General features: G+C 40.8%; 1 protein-coding gene across 7 annotated transcripts in view; it reads right to left on the reverse strand.

Annotated features, from left to right (window-relative positions):
• Positions 1 to 20,724, reverse strand: part of PPP4R1 (protein phosphatase 4 regulatory subunit 1) — a 63,339-nt gene that overhangs the window by 4,251 nt on the left and 38,364 nt on the right. For all 7 annotated transcript variants that reach the window (XM_032595455.1, XM_030336010.2, XM_030336013.1 and 4 more), the window contains 6 exons: positions 17,054 to 17,577; positions 10,874 to 11,046; positions 9,217 to 9,312; positions 6,784 to 6,969; positions 4,925 to 5,086; positions 1,591 to 1,691 (listed from right to left, as the gene is read on the reverse strand). In XM_032595455.1, coding sequence (XP_032451346.1) covers positions 1,591 to 1,691; positions 4,925 to 5,086; positions 6,784 to 6,969; positions 9,217 to 9,312; positions 10,874 to 11,046; positions 17,054 to 17,577 — 1,242 coding nt within the window. The remainder of the gene's footprint in view (positions 1 to 1,590; positions 1,692 to 4,924; positions 5,087 to 6,783; positions 6,970 to 9,216; positions 9,313 to 10,873; positions 11,047 to 17,053; positions 17,578 to 20,724) is intronic.

Here is a 20,724-nt window from a genome sequence, read left to right on the forward strand (position 1 = left end):
AGGGCAGAATTCTGAGAAAGCCCCGGCACACAGGGCCTCCCCAAATAACCAAGATTCTCCCCTTTTCCAGCACGAGCCAACCACATCCTCACAGCAGCCTACAGCCAGGGGAAGGGAAGAGACCCACCCGTTTTGCAGGGGTGCACGAGAGCTGAGGGAGGAATGCTAACACGTGAAAAGGCCCCCTGGCACCCCAGTCCCCACCCTCAGCAGAAGGCACTGGCAGGCCCCGGCGAGAACAATCAAAGCGTATCCTGCACCGAAGGCAATCACAGCAACAACAAGCCCAAACCCAGCTTGCTCCTGAGTAGATGGACCCAACCCTCCACACTAAGGGCAGAAGAGGTGTGCCTATTTACAGTCCAAACCTGGCAAGCCAGAACTCAGTGGACTGACACCTTTAAGGTATGAAGAAAACAACAAACAACAACCCAACCTGGCAGTCCCGATTCTATATCCAGCAAAGATATCTTTTAAAAATCCAAGTGAAGTCTGGAATCCGGAACATATACAGAACTCCTACAACTTAACCCAACTTAAGATAAACCCAATTAAAAAACGGGCAACGGATCTGAACAGACATTTCTTTAGATTATATACGAATGGTCAACAAGCATATGAAAAAGTGTTAAACACCACCGGTCATTAAGGAAATACAAATTAAGATGACCATAAAACACGCTTCACACCCACTATAATAATGTCTATAATCTTTTTAAAAAAGGCAAATACCAAGTGTTGGGGAGGATGTGGTAAAACTAAACCACATTACTCATAGGAATGTAAAATGGTACAGCTGTTGTGGCAAATAGTTTGGTGGCTCCTCAGCAAATGAAACGGAATTATCAAATAACCCAGCAAATCCACCACAAAATAACTGAAGATAGATAGGTGTTCACAGAAAAACTTGTATTTGAATATTACGGGCAGTACCAGTCACTTCAGCCAAAGAAGTAGAAACAACCCAAACGTGTATCAATTGAATGGATTTTAAAAAGTGGTACACAATGCAGTATTATTCAGTCACAAAAAGTAATAACGTCCTGACACCTGCTGCAACATAAATGAATCTTGAAAATATTATGCTAAGTGGAGAAATCAGACACAAAAGGCCACATGTGATAAAACTCCACTTATACGAAATGTCCAGAACAGGCAAATCCATACATAATAGGTTAACAGCTGCTAGAAGTCGAGGGCAGAGAGGGATGCGGAATGACTGGGAAAGGGTATGGTGTTCCTTTTGGGAAGATGGAATGTTCCAGAACCAGAGAGTGGTAATGGCTGCATAACACTGAACCTACTACATTTCACCAATGGCAAATTTGGTTATGTGTATGTTATCACAATAATAATAATAATAATAATAATAATAATAATAATAATAATAAAAAAAATGGTGAAACAGGCTTAAAAAAAAAAAGCTGAGAAAATTCACTGCTGTCAACACTTGCATTTCAAGACATATTAAAAGGAATAGAACATCAGACAGACATTTGTATCTACTCAAAGTAATGAACAAATCTAGAAAAGGTAAATAGGAAGTAAATATCCCTCCAAACTATAGTCCAATAAATTGTTAGAACTTACTCAGCCAGTTCAGCTCGAAAGCGCCAATTTCTACTATTATCTGTCACCAAAAACTCTTGAAGTTGATAAAGATATTCTCTTCTTTTGTCAATATGAAGAAGCTGAAGTGACAAAATGAAAATATGCACTAAAACAATATATGGGCATTACTACTTTTATCACACTGCTTGAAAACAACTACAATAAACAATATAGTTAATTCTTCTGAAGGAGAACAGATATAGTAGGTACATCTAATTGTTCTAAAAACTGTTAAGTTCATTTCCCCCTGATAATCCCATTTACCACCAAGAGTCTTACCCTCTTTTGAAATACTTGTTCCCTGGGCCATGTGTGACCTCCTCTGAACCCTACAGCACCTTGCGCACAGCTTTATGGTAGCAATGACCCACTTTGTTCACTGGACACCCTTGTTACTGCGAACTCTTTGAAGACAATAATGTGCTCCTCCTCAGATATATGAACCTAGTGGATGGCACCGTGATGGCACATGGTAGGTAATCGATATGTATTTGTTGAGTGAAAAGAGTGAATTTATCCCAGTAACTGCTCTACAGGTATGGTCAAGTAGGTTTATAGTCAGCAAGGGGGAAAACCATAAATGTGATACCAACAGAAGCAAACTTAACTATACATCAAACAGGTAAGAATCACATAGAAAGAAGTACTCTGACTATACATGTTTGTGGGATATGCTCTAAGGACAAAGTGCTGAAGGAAATCTTGAATGTTACTGAATTGAGTTGATGTCAGAATTATTATTGGTGCAGTAATTCTGAAACTACTTCATGTATGTTGTAGAACTGAGCAAACGACTTAATATATTCATGTTAAGAACAGAGTTTTTTACCATGAAAGGAAAGAAAAAACATGATGTGGAAAAAGGAGAGGAAATCGTGTGGGACGGGAAGCTGAATGATCGAGATGAACTCAATAATTTAAACACAACAAACCAAAAAAAGCCCCCCACCTCCCCCGCCACTCCCCCAGCTCCTGTCTGTCCCCTGAAAAGTAAAGGAAATGACACTATGGGAGCAGTGTGCATATCCAGTGCCTGGGTCTTGGCTTCTAAATACCACTCTCCACTCTCTAAATACCAGGCTCCTTGGAGAAAGAGCTGACTCGGGACTAGGGGAGAGGAAGTCCTCAGAGGTGGGCCTGGAAATAAGGATGTGCTTAAATGTGAGGGCACAGATCAAAAGGGGCAGAGAAGTCAGCTTTCAGGGGTTCCTGGTAGCCAAGCTGATGTTCACAACCAAGGACAAAAATGGATTACACTAAATAGGAAAAGAATTCTGAGAAAAAGAGAGAGAGAGAGAGAGAGGGAGAGAGAGAGGGAGGGAGGGAGAAGACAAGGAATGTAAAGAAAAAAATATCTAAAAAAAATAAATTAAAAAACAAATCTGGAGTTCACACACTAAAAAACCTTCCAAAAACAGGGAGGGAGAGAAGGGAAAGATTAGCTTTACATGAGAATGCCAACTGATAATGGAGAAATTATAAAAATCGAAAATCAGATTTTTACAACCAACACAGTAACCACTGATTTAGGCAAGGACCATGTATAGATGCACAGATGCAAAAGCCCTGTGTGAGAGACATGGGGGAAGAAGACTCACCCCACCAAGTAATTATTATTATTTTTAAAATTATTGGGGCGCCTGGGTGGCGCAGTCGGTTAAGCGTCCGACTTCAGCCAGGTCACGATCTCGCGGTCCGGGATTTCGAGCCCCGCGTCGGGCTCTGGGCTGATGGCTCAGAGCCTGGAGCCTGTTTCCGATTCTGTGTCTCCCTCTCTCTCTGCCCCTCCCCCATTCATGCTCTGTCTCTCTCTGTCCCAAAAATAAATAAACGTTGAAAAAAAAAATAAAATAAAATAAAATTATTTTCATTTATTTTATTATCTTTTTGAGAGAACAAACAAGCATGTGAGTGAGGGACAGAGAGAGGGGGAGAGAGAAGCAAGGCTTACCTAAAGCAGGGCTTGTGTTTTACCTGACACAGGGCTCAAACTCACCCAGCGTGGGGCTCGAATTCACAAACCGTGAGATCGTGACCTGAGCCGAAGTCAGGTGCTTAACCGACTGAGCCATGGAGGTGCCTCCCACCAAGTAATTATTAATCACAAAGGTGAAAGGTTGTTACAACAGAGGAAACGTGCTGACATAATCAAGTGACCAGAGTCAGCATCACCAGTGATGATGTTCCTCCCGATAGGATACACAGGCAATGTGCCTGCAAAGAAAATCTGTGTGACCTGAGTCTCACAGTGTATCAATACTCAGACAAATTCAAATTGAGAGCATTCTGGAAAACAACAGGTGGGCCTCTTCAAAAATGCCAATGACAATAAAGACAAAAGTCAGGGAAACCGTTCTAGATTGAAGAGGGCTAAAGAGATACAATATTTAAATTCAATATGCAGAGGCACCTGGGTGGCTCAGTCAGGTACATGTCCAACTCTTGATTTTGACTCAGGCCATGATCTACTGGTTTGTGAGACTGAGCCCTGCATCTGGCTCTGCGATGACAGTGCAAAGCCTGCTTGAGATTCTCTCTTCCCCCCTCTCTCTGCCCCCACCCCCCCGGCTCTTGCTCGCCTGTTCTCTCAAAATAAACAAACATTTAAAAAAAAAAGTAAATTCAACATGCAATTCCTGATTGGACTCTGATATTTAGCGGGGGAAGCTATAAAGGACATTACTGGGACAAGAGAAATTTCAGTGTGATCTGTATAAAATGTAACACCATGGTATCAAAATTTTTTTAAAAGCAGGATTACAGTACTTCTGTACCTCAAAACCTCAAACTACAAGAGCCCATTTCAAGGTTAAAGTCTAAAAAACAACAGTATTCCAGGACTAACAATTTTTAAGACGATAGCTGTTCATCTGCAAGGCCAGAGATCCACACCAAAGGACTGAAGACTACTGGGAAATTTTTGGACTCCTAAAATATCACAAAGCCTCCAAACTTAATGTTCATGGAATTTCTGTATGTATTTTCAATAATTGTATGTATGTATTCTATTACTGAATTGTATGTAATTCAATAATTTTGGGGGGGGAAGTACAAGTGTTTGTAGTCATGATAAAACACAGTTTAGAAATGAGATTTGGTGTAAATATTCTAAATTAAAAATTAAAAGAACACCAGCAAAAGTGATGAGAACAGGACTATTTCTTTTTTTAAGTCATTACATCTATCAACTCATGGCTACATTTTCTGACTCATGAACATACAGAGACTTCATCTTGGTGGGAATAGAAAATCAAAACTTTCAGTCCACAGTGGAACTTTAGTGTGTTTTTATGCAGAATAATTTAAAAGTTACCTTCAGAAAATCATGCAAATGTTTAAGGACACCTATCCTGACTTCGTCGAGGTCTTTCAAAAATCCATTGAAGATCGGAACCAGATCTGCAGCTGTCAGCTGATCTCCGAGAATAACTGCCAGCTCATGGATGGAGAAGGCTAATGTCCTACGAACCTTCCACTGCAGAGACAGAGAGGACCACGTTCACAAGCGAAGCACACAGTACTGAGTGCTTTCACTCTCAGTACATGAAGGCTAACTTAACATCGGAACGTTACCAATCTCTAACAACTAAAGCAGAATTGAAGTAATGGAAGTAATAGAAGTAATAGATCCTCAGTTTTAAATGTATGCTATGTATCAAAAACTGGCTGAGAAAATTTCAAAGCCCTGCACAGTACGTATTCTCTCCTTCCATTTACAAAGGGAAAAATGATTGGAAATCACTAATGGCATAATCTCTGTAGTTCTCTGAACCCCTGATGCCCGATTTACAGATGTGTCCCACATCCATCATCCTCGCTTGACTGTTCCCCTTCTGATTCCTGTATAGCCTATCTTGGATTAAAAAATAGTAATAAAACTGGTTGTTAAGGAAGTGACAACTAAGGAAATGTAAGAATAGGGAAACGTAGGGAAATTTACATTAAAAACATGTTTTTCTTCACACTGTTTTAATTGTAAAATGTTTACTTTGTTACTTACCTTAAAACACTCTGTTTGAGGAGAAGCTATTTACAGCAAGCACTCTAGACCCCGTTCTTGAAATAAAATTTTGTACCCACATTCAACACATCAAGCAGATGAAGGCAGAGGTGTTCGGATGGAGTGGAGGGGACGGAGAAGGCATGAAGCCCTGGCCATCTAGGGCCTTCCTAGTCACCAGGAACCCTGAAAGGTCTGTGGACTGATGATGGAAAACCACCAGCACTCTGGAAATTGGGCCTTTGTGGCCCCTGCCCAGTTCTACTAGTGAAGAAGCGTGTGAACACAGGATAAAGTCACTTCACCCGGACCCTGGCTTCCTAAACTCATAGGTCAGTGGAGGAAATGAAACTATGTTCTCTCAAGATTACTTTCAACTCCTACCTTGCTTAATCAACAGCATGATTCCTTGAAAAATGCATTAATTACTAACACATTTAAGGGAAACTCATTCATATCGCAGCATAAATCAGTCTAACCAGACTGCTTTCTTAATAACCGAGAGATTAAATTTCACTGAAGGAACAGATTTTGTGCAAGAGGGGCAAAATTTTGGTGTACAGTACAGAAACCAGACCTAATGGCAGGGGAAGTTAAGTCAACAAAATCTGGGAAAAGAGCCACAAAAAATACACAGATATCCAGACAAGATGACCCGGGTCAACACTTCACGTTTCATTTTCTTTCAGGGAGGGTGGTGGCGGTAGCGTGTGAGTCTGGACAAAGTGTGCACAAGTGCACACACAAGCACGCAGCACACACGGAACTTCTCCCACCTTTATTACTGCAACGCTCCCTGACCCAGGGCCAGAGCTCAGAAGTGCTAACACTACTCATACAGCTCTATTAAGGTCTTTAAAAAAAATCAAAGCAGCCATTTACAACACTATGTCTGGAATGAATCTATACATCAACTTCAGACAGCAACACATTTGTAAGTTAGGAACTTCGGCACGTAACTGTGATGATAATTTCCAAACGGTGGAACGTGGACCATACAAAAAGAAATGTCTTTGGTATTACTTCTGAGCTCAGGCCCAATATCCCATAACACCAAGTATTTGCTGTAACATGGACAGAAATTCTAGTAGGTCTTGACGGGAAAATCACCATCCATGCACATTGCCTTCCATCCATGCACATTGTGCTTATTCCTCAGCTGCCCTGCTCACCTGCATGTCTGACGCCAGTGTCTCATAGGTCTCTCTCAGGCAGTGCCAGTTCTGCCTGCCGAGCGTCAGGGCCACTCCAGGAAGGCTGTATGCGCAGTGCTTAGCAATCTCCGTGTCGACCGTCTGGGCACGAGAGGGGTCCGTCATAGATAAATACTGATCTAACAGAGCCTGAGGCACAACATCCTAATGAGGAGAGAGACACCACAGTGATTCATTTTAGCAGTGTAGACATAAATCAGGCAAACATATTTTTAAATCTATTAAATTTTTTGTTTTGAGAGAGAGAGAGAGAGAGAGAGAGCGAGCGCGCACGAGTACCGGGAGAGAGGAAGAGGGAAAGAGAGAGAGAGAGAGACAGAGAGAGAGAATCTTAAGCAGGCTCCACACTCGGTGCAGAGGTCGATGTAGGACTCTATCCCACGACCGTGAGATCATGACCTGAGCCAAAATCAAGAGTCGGATGCTCAACCAACTGAGCCACCCAGGTGCCCTAAATGTATGAATTTAATATAGCATCTCAACTAACAGAGAAAAACCCAGTCTCAAAGTTTTAGGTATCTACTAACTGAAAAAAGGTAAGAAAAACATGCTAAGGGAAATACACAAATAAATAAAAGCAAACCTAGAAGAAAAATGGTTAAGATCTTAAAACTGGTAACAGCCCAAAGGATGATTAGAACTGATCACTAAATTTAAAAGAAACATTAAAAGACCAGCACATCCCAAAGATTGTAATGTTTGCAAAGACTGTAAAGTTTGATGTAACCTAGTACATGTGAGAAAACAGGCATTCATGTGCACTATTACCAACATGTATTTTTATAAAAACACCACCAAAATTTCCAATTTTAGATGGGAATTGAGCAACTATCTATAAATATTTATTTTAAATTTTTTTAATGTTTATTTTTGAGAGAGAGACAAAGAGAGAGTGCAAGCAAGGGAGGGACAGACAGAGAGGGAGACACAGAATCTAAAGCAAGCTCCAGGCTCTCAGCTATTAGCACAGAGCCTGACACGGGGCTCGAACCCACAAACAGTGAGATCATGACCAGAGCCGAAGTGGGCTTAACTGACTGAGCCACCCAAGCACCCCATCTATAAAAATTTAAAGTGTATAAGCATCTAACCATCTGTATAAATGTGAGGAAAAGAAGGACGTATACACAATCTTGCTCACGTATATGTAATGCAGCTCTGGAAGAATATACAAAAGAAATGCAAAACTGGTTGCTTTGGGGGCAGCCAAATGTATAGAAGAGAAAAGCTGAGAAGGAACTATCACTGACTGCCTTTGTACCTTTTGAATTTTGAACTATGTAAACTTATATATCTTTTAAAAGTAAAATGGGGTGTCTGGGTGGCTCAGTCGGTTAAGCGTGTGGTCTCGCAGTTTGTTGGTTCCAGTCCTGCATGGGGCTCTGTGCTGAAAGCTCGGAGCCTGGAACCTGCTTTGGATTCTGTGTCTCCCTCTCTCTGCCCCTCCCAAGCTCACACACTGTACTGTCTCTGTCTCTCTCTCTCAAAATTAAATAAACATAAAAAAAAAAATTTAAGTAAATTAAAACTGAAATAAATTCATTAAAAGAATGAGACAGTCTGTTTTAACTTGAAAATATCTCTACAGGAGTGGTTAAAAGATTGTTTCACAACACCGTGAACACCAATTTTATTTTCAGTAAACAGAAAAAGAACGTACACCATCTGACCTAGGAAATCTACAGTCCCAGAAGCAAATGCCACACATAATCACAACGAGTGCGGCACTGCTTGTAAAATCACAGGACTAAACCCGGAGGCGAGTAGGGAACCACAAAAGGCGTAAAGTCTTTGCAAGACAGAGGCCACGCTGCATGGACACTGCGCTCCCGTGGCGGGTGGAGGTGGGGGTGATGGCAAGCACATGGAAAGATCAACGCACGCACGCACCAAGGTACAAACTACCATATTCCAAATATTCCATCAACACATTTTCCCACGTTTAAAATTTCTGAAACTGGAGTGTAACTTGTCACTGATGGCACTTCATGTGGCTTTGGGACATTTTTTCATTACTGTCATCCCTGAAATCGAGCTGTATCTTGTAATTCTTGGCAAATTAGGCATCATGACATACCTAGGTACAACGGCATGATTCTGTCTCTGACAGACAAAAAGGGGTGTGCATGCATGTTTCTGTGCCCATGAAACGTTTATGAAGAAATATATGAGGAGCTGTGATCCGTGGTTACTCCAAAGGATGTTATCACAGATATGAGAAGAGGAAGATTTCTGCTTGTGTTTTACTCTATTTGAATTTTCTTATCGAAAGTATGATATACTAGGTCTTATTTTTTAAAAACTTACCGTTAAGAAGGACCAAATTCAGTGGGAAATGGGTTTAGAACAGGAATGGACAAGACCCACACCACATAAAGGCTTGTCACTCACCTGTACTTTAGATCTCCTCTCCTCATCAGGGCTAAAACTGCTGTTGGTGCTCAAGTCCGAGTCATTATGAATATAGCGAAGGGCAGAGTCCATATTCTGTTAGGAAAAAACATTTACGTAAACAACCGTCCCTTCTTAAACCTTCACTTCACTTAAACCATCTTACTAAGTTACTTACCTTTTAAGACTGGCAGATGATATACATACATAAATTCTTCATACTTTTAAAAGCTTGTAAACATACCTAAGACCTCTTAAGAACTTCCCCTAAGTCAAACTCGAATAGGTTGCTAAATGTATGAAAATGAATTCCAGAATAAGCTCATTAAAATGTAAATTTAGAAATAGTTTTGAAATGGTTCAAATATCTAAAATGAGCTTATTCATTAGATAGTATTTAAAGGGGGCTTTCAGGGGCGCCTGGGTGGCGCAGTCGGTTAAGCGTCCGACTTCAGCCAGGTCACGCTCTCGCGGTCCGTGAGTTCGAGCCCCGCGTCGGGCTCTGGGCTGATGGCTCAGAGCCTGGAGCCTGTTTCCGATTCTGTGTCTCCCTCTCTCTCTGCCCCTCCCCCGTTCATGCTCTGTCTCTCTCTGTCCCAAAAATAAATAAACGTTGAAAAAAAAAAAAAAAAATTTTTAAAGGGGGCTTTCAGTCAACGTTTTAAAGGCCATGGGAGGTCATACGTAGCTTTTCTTCTACTGTTTCTATTCCTGGCTATCTCTTATTTCACAAATACACTTTTTTAACAGCGCCAATAAAACCTCCAAAACACACAAAACACCTTCTAAAATGCAGAGGTATCACAGTATTCAAATCTCCAATGCTGACAGGTGGCCAGGGTTTCATTCTGAAGCACTGGTATTATAAAAGATTTCTAACTCTACCAGATGTCACCTAACAAAAAACAAAACAGAAATCCACTGACACTCCAAGAACCCTCTCCATCCCCGGTGTGTATGTAGGCACTCTTTTCCTGAGCTTATCACTCAAGCTGCTCTGATCTGTGACCGTTGGAGTCTGGCAACCAGTGGTGTATTGCTTATCCTTTATTTATATAAACAAGGGATAAGAAATACTGATACCAAATGATGCTGGCTGGGGGGGGGGGGAATGCAGGAGGAGATCAGGGAAGGATCACACAGAACAGCTCCAAGTACACAGCGAAGATGATGCTAGTAACAGTACCCACCCTCACACTCCAGAGTCCAGATAATGCCACTGGCCCCTCCGCAACATGGCCTCAAGTCCCGATCTTCCGCTCAGAATACTGTGTTGCTTGCTGCAGTGAAATGGTCCGAGCAGAAACAAAGCACCTCTCCAAAAAGAAAAGGGAAGAGTTAATTATTCTTGATAAAGGGCTTTGTTTCCAGTAAGACTATTTCACTGCAGTGAGCTACGTTAATACATTGAGGCTACTCAAATGGTCGTGTAGACAGGATCGGGATTTACGTCTCCAAGCACTGAACATGACACTAACGTCACAAAGACAGGATGCGCTGATGACTACTTTTACTTTACGCCAGAGGGAGAGCTGAGGCAATCAGCCACAAACGGAACGTACTGATGCGAAAGTGACCGGCTACAACTATTCCCCAACAGAAGACTTTTCGGACTGGAACTATTCTCACTGGATAAACGCTGGACTGAGTGCGTTACCTCAACGGCATCGCTGATTAAAGGCACGGAGGCGTCGTGAGTTGTTTTACAGTTTGGCAGCTCATTCGCACCCAGCGCGTCCTGCCCGTCACTCCTCTTCTCGGCGTCGCTGGCCTCCTCACGGGCGTCCAGGCTGGAAGCACGCAGCGCGGCGGACAGCACGTCCACTTGCGCTGTGGGCGGAACAGGGAGAGGGCGTGTGAGCGGCAGAGCCGACAGTACGCTTGCCAGTTTTTTCTCCGTTTGCATTACAGGTTATCAATGAAATGCACACTTTTGTGACACTGCCATCAGAAAGCTGAAAAAAAACTACTGTGGTAAATCATTAGTCCTTCAGGAGAAAAAGGAGAAAACTAATATGCTTTCATGAGATTAAAAATGTTTATCCACTACTGTACATTATTCTGCGTTAGTATGAAAGAGAGAAGCTATCTAGTTTTGGAGGTACCTCCAGTTTATTAAAAGGAGTCAATTTCAATGTAAGTTAACTATGTTTTGGTAGTGCAGGAATCGAACTGACAAGGCTTACTTACTAAGCTAGTTTAGCAGAAGAGCAGTCACACAAGCCCTGCCAACATAAAACAACGGTAATTACAAAGATTTTTGTTGCAATTACATTTCAACATCTCATATCTTATCCCAGTTTATTTTATTTTCCCCTAATTCCTGTTGACCATGCAATTAGTGACTTAGACATCCCAAATTGAGCGCTGTCTTGCTTGCAGCAAACCAAAATGACAAATTATAGCACTGTCTACATTTCGAGTTACATTTTCTTTTATAAAAGTGATTCAAAACTGAAATAAGGCATTCTTCCTTCCCCGAAAACAAATGAGACACTTAGCAAAACAAACAAAAAAAAAAAAAAACCCAAAAAAACAGAAAAACAAAAAAACAAAAACACTGCTTAGAGTTCACTTTAAGTAACAATCCACCTGGAAGCTCAAAATATAGTAATTCATCAATTTTAACTTTGAAGTTAATTAGTACGAAGGTCAGAAAGTATGTCCCCTCTCTACTTAAAGATTATAAAAAAGCAATCAGAGCTCTCTCACTAAGACAATCCGTTACTGTGCTACAGCCATCTCTGACATTCTCAAGCCCAAGCACATTGGGAACCTGGAAACGGAGATACAAGAGACATACAGGATGAAGTTCTAGTCTATTAGGTCATTAGTTGCTAAATTAAGTAAGTAAACTGAAGGTGTTTAATCATAAAAAGTCACTCATGAAAAGTATGCTCATTCTTGTGAGAATTCCAGCTGTAATCTTTACTAATCCTTATCATTGGTTTAGGTCCCCCTTCTGGAATCTACTAAGTTTCCAAAACAAAATCACAACAGTACTAAAAGAGACCTAAAACACCTAAAATTAAACACCTAAAAATTAAACCTAAAATTTAAACCTAAAAATTAAAATGTTTTGTCCCACATAAAATGCATGCGGTGTGTGTGAGAGAGAGCCCTAATTTTAATTTTAATTCTGCTTCCCTGGAAGTAACTGATTAATGAAAGCCTTTCAAGGAAAATGCCTTACATGAGTCATTTATCTCTACATGGACCACATACTTCTCTTTCTCTATTTGCTAAAGACAGAGAGTGTGAACGGAGGAGGGACAGAGAGAGAGAGAGAGAGAGAGAGAGACACAGAATCTGAAGCAGGCTCCAGGCTCTGAGCCATCAGCACAGAGCCTGACGAGGGGCTCGAACTCAGGAACTGCAAGATCATGACCTGAGCTGAGGTCGGACGTTTAACCGACTGAGCCACCCAGGCGCCCCTCCCTTTGTCTATTTTGATGTTTGTGCGTTCATAAAAGTTTAAATGAGTTACACTGTGACATTACCTTCCTCAAAAAATTGATACATAAAGATCAGAAAGACAGAGCCTAGTGCTGATTCCTGAGGAACCCTGATCTGCTTCAATTCTCCAGCCAGAGAATGAGGCAGATTTTAATGCCTGGCTAATGCTGACCTTTTAGAAGGATCCACCACCATGACAAATTTAAGAAAACGGAACACACACGTCCTTCATCAAGATCTGCATTTTACTTATAATACAGATGGAAACCCCAGGAACCGGGGCTGGTTTCATCGTGGACTGGTGAAAGAAACACAGACCCTAGTGACTCATGCTCAGAAACAGGGACAACCTAGAAACTTCGAATTTTACTCCCTGAAGAAGCTGGTAGAGTTAGGCCAAACCTTTATAATCTCTAACTCTTCCACATATTATACTGGTGGGTAGTCACAAATTCCTAACCATTCACTGATTTCAATCAAGAAACATTATTCTGACCACAGCTACCAAAATGGCTCAATTCTCCCACTGGGCCTAAATTGGGTAGAAATCTGTATTTTGTGAGCCTAGGCATTTTTTCCTTTTGTAGTCCATGAATCTAGCTAGAGTAAACCAAGCTGGCATCAATAAGGCTACTCAGTCAGAGTTCAATCCTGAATCAGCTCAGCAACAGAGATTTTGTAGCTGCCCTAAACAAAGACAGAAAAACCTCAAATTCCCTTGGTAAGTATTTTAGAAAAGGGGATCTCTTACACCTTCTTCGCATTTGACTATTTCCCTCTTTGGTCTTCCATGTAGGCTACGTTTGTGTTCTAGAACACACAAAGCATTCTTTTTCTGACTAGAAGATCTCATTCTAATCCCTGGAAACACTTGAATTTTTTGACCAAAAAACCCACAAAGAAAAAAAAAATCCCTGCTTTGAAGAAGGTTAAGAGTTAAAGTAGCAAGACTGTTAAGCAAAGGTTGCCTTAAAAAAAGAAACCCTAGCCTTGTTACTGCTTCCCATGACACTGTCCACTGGACAGCTAGCAACACAAGAAAGGAACGACTGACACAGAGGCTTGGGAACTTGGAAACCCGACTTTTGAGCATATGCCCTAAAACACTGTCTCTGGGCAGTGTGCTTCCTTACCATTTTATAGCCCAGCTGACAAAAATCTACACATGCAAAAATTACACATGAACTACTCATGTAGTAGTTCCGTAGCTGGGCAGCAGTTAGTGTCCCAATTTTGGACTAAAGTTCTCTGCCTTTCAAAAACGTGGACATTTTCTGATAGTTTTGAAGGAAATGGCTACCCCAATGGCAGAATCAGAAACGAGAAAGCATCCAAAATTAAGGTATATCCCTTCAAAACACCCTCTGGCTATGGAAAACTAAGGCATGGTTACTGAAATTAACAGAAGTTAAACATGTCCTCAGATTTCAATAAAACTACAAATTCAAGCATTCTGTAGCCTAAGCAGAAAATGCCCAACACGGCCCACTGATACTTTACTGTAGAACATCTGACACAGGCAGTTTGTGCATCAAGTGTCTCATCCTTCTGCGCTCTCTGAGGCTGGGATTTCTGTCCGGTTTGTGGCTGCTACATATTTAGTGCTTAGGAAAGTATCTGGCACAATAGTAGTTGCTCAGTAAGTAATGTTGAAGGAACGAGTCCATGCACAGGTTATGCAAGTGTCATTATTACAGGCAGAAAGGATACCATAACAAATTTAAATTGCAGCAGGCTTAAGAGATAATTTAGAAAGAAAACTGACTAAATCACAATATAGTATTTGTGCTGAAATCTCTCAACTGCAGCCTGTAAATTTATGGTACTATTTTAAGTCAAACAGTATTAGCCATCTTTGGAAACACAAGGTCATATCCTAAAACTCGCATGTACATGTAGGTCTTTTTAAAAAGCACGCTATGCATAGCACTTTTAGCTATTTATTAAAACATTTTAATGTTTCAGTTGACATTTGTTAGAGCTATGATGGCAGAGAACTAGCAGGTACTATAATGCAGTGAGAGCCCCCAGAACAGGCCAAAAAAGCTGGGCTAGCAATGACAGAAGCCACACTGAGAAATGAGCAAAGAAAGTGGTAAGATTATTTTTCATAAAAAATAATCTACCATGAGATAAAAAATAGGATATTCTATTAGAAATATTCCATCCTCTGTTCTTGCCCTTGTTTCATTATATAGTAAAAAGGAATGATCAAAATAAATAAAAAGGAATGAACTAGTGATACATGGAATAACCAGGATAAATCTCAAAAACATGATGCTAAGCGACAGAAGTCAGACTCAAAAAAGGCTTATATTACTTGATTACATTTATGTGGCATTCCGCAAGAGGGAAAATGACAGGAACAGAAAACAGGTCAGTGGTTGCTAGTGGCTGGGCAGGAAAGGACTGGCTACAGGTGCACAAAGGAATGTTCTAGGGTGATGGTAACAGTTCTGCATCTTGACAGTGGTGAGGGTCACACACAACTTTATGTGCGTCTACTCTTACACAAATGTCCCTTCAGAAGGCTGGATTCTACAGATCTGAATTATATTCCAATAAACCTAACACAAAAGGTTAAAAATGAAACTGACCATCTGCCAATTAAATTAAAATAACTTTCAGGGGCACCTGGGTGGTTCAGTCGGTTAAGCATCAGACTTTGGCTTAGGTCATGATCTCACAGGCCAGGGTTCAAGCCCCACGTCTGGCTCTGTGCTGACAGCTCAGAGCCTGGAACCTGCTTCGGATTCTATGTCTCCCTCTCTCTCTGCCCTTCCCCCACTTGTGCTCTGTCTGTGTCTCAGAAATAAACATTAAAAAAAAAAATAAACATTCAAAAAAATTTAAAAAAGTAACTTTCAAATGTCAAGGATATGAATTTGTCTTTAGTCAAATCATTTTTCTCCAAGGGTAAAATTATAGAAAATCTCTGAAAATGGGGGCGCCTGGGTGGCGCAGTCGGTTAAGCGTCCGACTTCAGCCAGGTCACGATCTCGCGGTCTGTGAGTTCGAGCCCCGCGTCAGGCTCTGGGCTGATGGCTCGGAGCCTGGAGCCTGTTTCCGATTCTGTGTCTCCCTCTCTCTCTGCCCCTCCCCCGTTCATGCTCTGTCTCTCTCTGTCCCAAAAATAAATAAACATTGAAAATCTCTGAAAATGATAAATTAAAGCCAAATGAAGATAACTATGATTTTAACCACCACTGGTATAATGTTCAAAGTTTAAAGAAGCAGGTTTTGTATGTTTTAGAAGAATACTAAAGGTATCCCTTTATCTGCTTTAAAAATGGGTATTTCCTGGGGTGCCTGGGTGGCTCAGTTCAGCATCCGAATTTGGCTCAGGTCATGATCTCACGGTTCTCGTGAGTTCAAGCCTTGCATCAGGCTCTCTGCTGTCAGCACAGAGACCGTTTGGATCCTCTGTCCCGCTCTCTGCCCCTCCCCTGCTCACATGAGCTCTCTATCAAAAATAAAAATAAATGGTAAAAGAAAATGGTATTTCCCAACACTGAGCAAACTGACAGCTTAGAAATTTTAGCTTCTGAAACTAACAAGAAAAAGGAAGAAAAGAAAACCCACAAAGTGATAGATCTGAAGATGAGTAGTTACAGGACTTTTCCAAAATTGTTTTCTGTTTGGAATACTATTTCACTGAGTGGTTACAGAAAGTCATGAGGAGGGCTTTAGTCTTCAAAGGGAAAGACAACACTTGCATCGGGTCCCAGCCCCAGTGGGCAGAACAATGGGGACTGTTCCAGCGTGCCTCATCTCCCACACACTGCCTTAGAACATACTGCCCCTTAGAAAGAGGCCCCTCTTTATTCTAACATCAAACAACCTTTAGGGCTATTGTTCACAATGAAAGAATCTGGGTGATACACATATAACCCAATGGAAAAAAAGTCAAAACTGAGAAAAAGAAATCCAGTTGACTCTTATACATGTTTACGGCTCTTAAAACACCACGTTCCACAGGAAACATATCTCTGTTACTAGACCACAGTCCCTTCTGAAAAAGGAACACTGCATCTGCTGCTATTGTATAAAAAAGTTAATGAAACCCAGAGCAAAATAGTTAAGGCAGGGCTCCAGATTTGAAATGGTACATGTAAAGCACGGTTTGAATGATTGTGAAAATTTCAGGGCGAGTGATTTGTAAATCAACAAATCTGTATATGTATGCTACCATCAGAAACACAAGGATGAGCTTGTCTAAATGAAATTTACAAAATAATCAGATTAAGCGTATTTACCAAGACAAGAACACATGACGATGGTGAAAACAAATTCTTAAAAGGCAATTTTTCTAGGAAAAAGGGTCACCAAATGATAGTTTATATCAGCTTTAGGGTAAAGAACTTGATGGACTCTTCCATACCTTTAACGTCTGGATCATCAATATGCGGCTCTAGATTTTCTATCATTTCTTCAAGTTCCTTTCTGGTGGCCATAGTGATATTTGAAGAACCTGGTATGGTGACTTCAGGTGTTTCTTCTGGTCTCTCTGGGCTGAGTATATTCCCAGAGCCCTGCTCAAGCTCTATATCTAGATCTATTTCAGGAAGAGGAGTCCTCCAGAAATGGAAGGAGTTGTACAATTCCTGATCTAAGAGAGCTGAATCTGGTGAGCTGGTGCCACCCTCTGGCCGTAATGTAGATTTGTAGTTAGCGGGCTTTTTATCATTCTCATTACTAGCTGCTTCCTGATGAGATTCTGAGGACAAAGTACAAAGTAAAGAGCTGTCCATTGGAACACTTATTTCACCTGGAGATTTCCTAGATGTTTCAGCATGTTCTTCCACCATGTTTTCCAGTTTGACACTGGAATTACTAATACTGGGATCTGAAGAAACATCCTCTGGCCTGATTTGTACATCCTCTGGGACTTCTTGATCTCTGATCCTTTTATTGTTTCAGTTGGGGAAAAAAGAAATGAAAGTATAAAAATAATTACTGGAAAAAACTCAATGAAAGATACTACATAAAGTATTTAAACAAGTTAAATATTAAAAATTAAAAAGATTATCCACACAAACTGTATAGTTTATGTACTGGTAATGCTTCTTTTTCCATCAGTTGTTCTGTGTTCAGAGATGTAAATATCTGTTAAGCATAAGTCTAGATATTAAAGTATTACAAGAGTTGGAAAAGATAACACTGTAGAATCCCAGGATTCTTAAATGCCATGCTAATTTCAATAATAAACTAAAGAAAAACTGTAGGAAGATAAATTCCTACAATGCATTTAAAAAATGATCTGATTCTGAGGATTATGGTATTGCCACTGCTCCAATGACATTGAAAAGCTGAGAAATAAAACTTACTTGTTTACATAAAAAAGGAAAAAAACCTCTATAATAGTGTTAGAAAAGATCCTTACTATCTGACAAAATGTTAAAATTCACTTAAGTGTAAATAAAGGTTTTTAAATTTCTTCCACTCTTTCCAGCTCTACTTCCAAAGATTTTTTTTCAAAATAGAGTCACGACTTAATTGATAAGGACAGATGGTACAAGCTCCTAAATTCGAGTCCACTGATTATTACCATCCATTGTCTAAACTAAAGCGCTATAGTAAGTTTGAATGTTTATCCCTTATATTTTATCTGATTCAATTAAATTTAACAAACACATATTGAGCACCTACTAGGAGCCAGGAAATGAAGCCAGTGCTGAGGATCCACATGGGAATGAGATGCAGGCCTTGTCAGGGTGATTACAATTGGAGGCAGACAGGAGAAACAAACATGCAAGCCAAGTACCTGCCACACAGAGTGGTGAGCACTGTGAATGGAGCTGAAATTCAAAGGCTTAGAGGAAATGACAGGAGTGGTGTTTGGAAGAACCAGTAAATGTTTACGAGGCTAAGGGGAAGAAAACGCACTCAAGGAAGAAAAAGCATATGCAAAAGCAGGAGTGACAGAGTAAGTATTATATACTCAGAAAGCCACCAGGAGTTTCTTACAGCTAAGAGAAGGGAATGACGGGTGACCAGGGTGAAAAACTTCACCAGCACCACCATGTGCCCTGCCAAACACCTATGGAATGGATCCTATGGGCTACAGGGAATAATGTAGGAATTAGGAAAACTGCATTTTACATGCGTTATTTTTGAGAGAACATTCTGGAAGTGGTGTAGGAAATGGGGTGGAGGTGAGACAGAAGGCAGGGACAATGGGAAGGGCGGTGAGAGGCAATGATGACTTTGTGAATGAAGGCAAGGCTGGGGCTAGAGAAGAAGTAAACACATTCAAATGATGACAAGACCAATAGGGTATATTTACTTGTTCCATACTGGGGACAGAAAACAAAAGGGAGGAATCTGGAAACTGCCAAATTTCCGGCTAGGTGTGACAGAACAGATCCTGGTAGCACCAAATGAAAGTGGAAAATGCCAAAACAGTTTAATGAGAAAGCTAATGGGGTTCTGGTTTGGACACGCTATGTGAGCTATCTAGGGTGCATTCCAGGTGGGGATGCCCACGGGAAACTGGTCAGACACCGGAGACAGATCTGGAGGTCACCAACTCAGAAGGATGTGTGCGGGGCTTTGATGCGTGCAAGGCGAGAAAGATCAATGAAAACACGATGGGCACAGAGTAACAGAGTGGGGGCATTTTTCTCGTGATGCCTGAGAGAGGTGAGCAGAGATGTAGCAAGTGCAGACATGGGAGACTGGCAAAACCAATGAGAAAGCATCATCTTTGGGGAAGAAAGAACATGCACTCAAGAACACAGGTGCACAAATTAAATGGGGAAAGAGCCACCTCTTTCTAAGGAATATGAAAGGGAAGTAAGGATGAGTGGTGCAGGTCAATTTGAAGGTGAACGTGAGGAAAAAAAATTAAAGGTGCTCCCTTGAAACAGCATGTGCCTTTAAACAGACACAGTAAAACATACTAAACGGGGGCTCACCAGGACCGAGCAAACCGAAGGGGACGTTAACAGCTGTGTAATATCCCAGGTAAGTAGCCACCGAGAAATGATCAACTCCCCCCAGTTGGGCTTTATCTCATAGTAATGGTCACATTGTTTTCCAAAATATGTATTTTTAAAAACACATGATTATTGTAAAGAAACTTCAAAAACATAGAAAAAAATATGTAAGAAGTCATCTGAAAACATACCACACAACGACAGCATTTAAATGCTGGTGTTTCCCTTCTATTCTTAGGACTACAGTCAGTCAGGGTACACAGGGTTACAGTCAGGGTACATAGGAGAGTTGTTACGCCTGTGGGAGCGCTGGGCCCCGAGATCTTGGCCCTTGTCCCCAGTGCCTGCACTGCACCCCCATAAACCTGGGTTCGGATTCCAGTTACTCCTTATTCATGCAGAAGGGATTGGCTTAGACAACCTGTAAGATTCCTTCCCTCTCCGAAACTGTTCCTGAAGCTAGTGCTGCCATACCAAATAAATTTCTCCTACATGAGTATTTTCCAATCATGTGCTCCTTATTGGAAGACATCGTTTTACTTTTGTTTAAAGAATTTTAATGGGATAATTGGTGAAATTTGAATGAAGTCTCTAGATTACTGTATTGATGTTAACTTCTTAATTTTGGTAACTGGACTGTGGTTTTGTAGTCATGTCTGCATTTTGAGTAAACACATGCTGAAATATAAAGAGAGGTAAAAAGAGTATCATGTCTAAAACATTTTCAAAGAACTCAGGAAAAACAGTGAAGCAAATATAGTAAAATATTCCCACTTGGAGGATCTGAAGGTATATGGGATTCTCTATGCTATTTTTGCTATTTTGTGATATGAAAATTAAATTTTTAATAATTACAGTAACAAGACATTGCTTGGTGGGAGTGTGGACTAAAGGGGTTAAAACTTGTAAGACTTCATCTGTTATCTGATAAATTAAAAACACCTGCATTTAAAATACACAAAAAGAATACAGTTAAAAGCCCATTCAGGGGCACCTGGCTGTCTCAGTTGGTGCAGCATATAACTCTTGATCTTGGGGTTGTGAATTTGAGCCCCATGTTGGGCATAGAGCCTACTTAAAAATGAATAAGTAAACTCATTAAAAAAAAAAAGTC

Source organism: Lynx canadensis, chromosome D3 (assembly GCF_007474595.2).
Source record: "Lynx canadensis isolate LIC74 chromosome D3, mLynCan4.pri.v2, whole genome shotgun sequence".
Lineage (NCBI taxonomy): Eukaryota > Metazoa > Chordata > Mammalia > Carnivora > Felidae > Lynx > Lynx canadensis.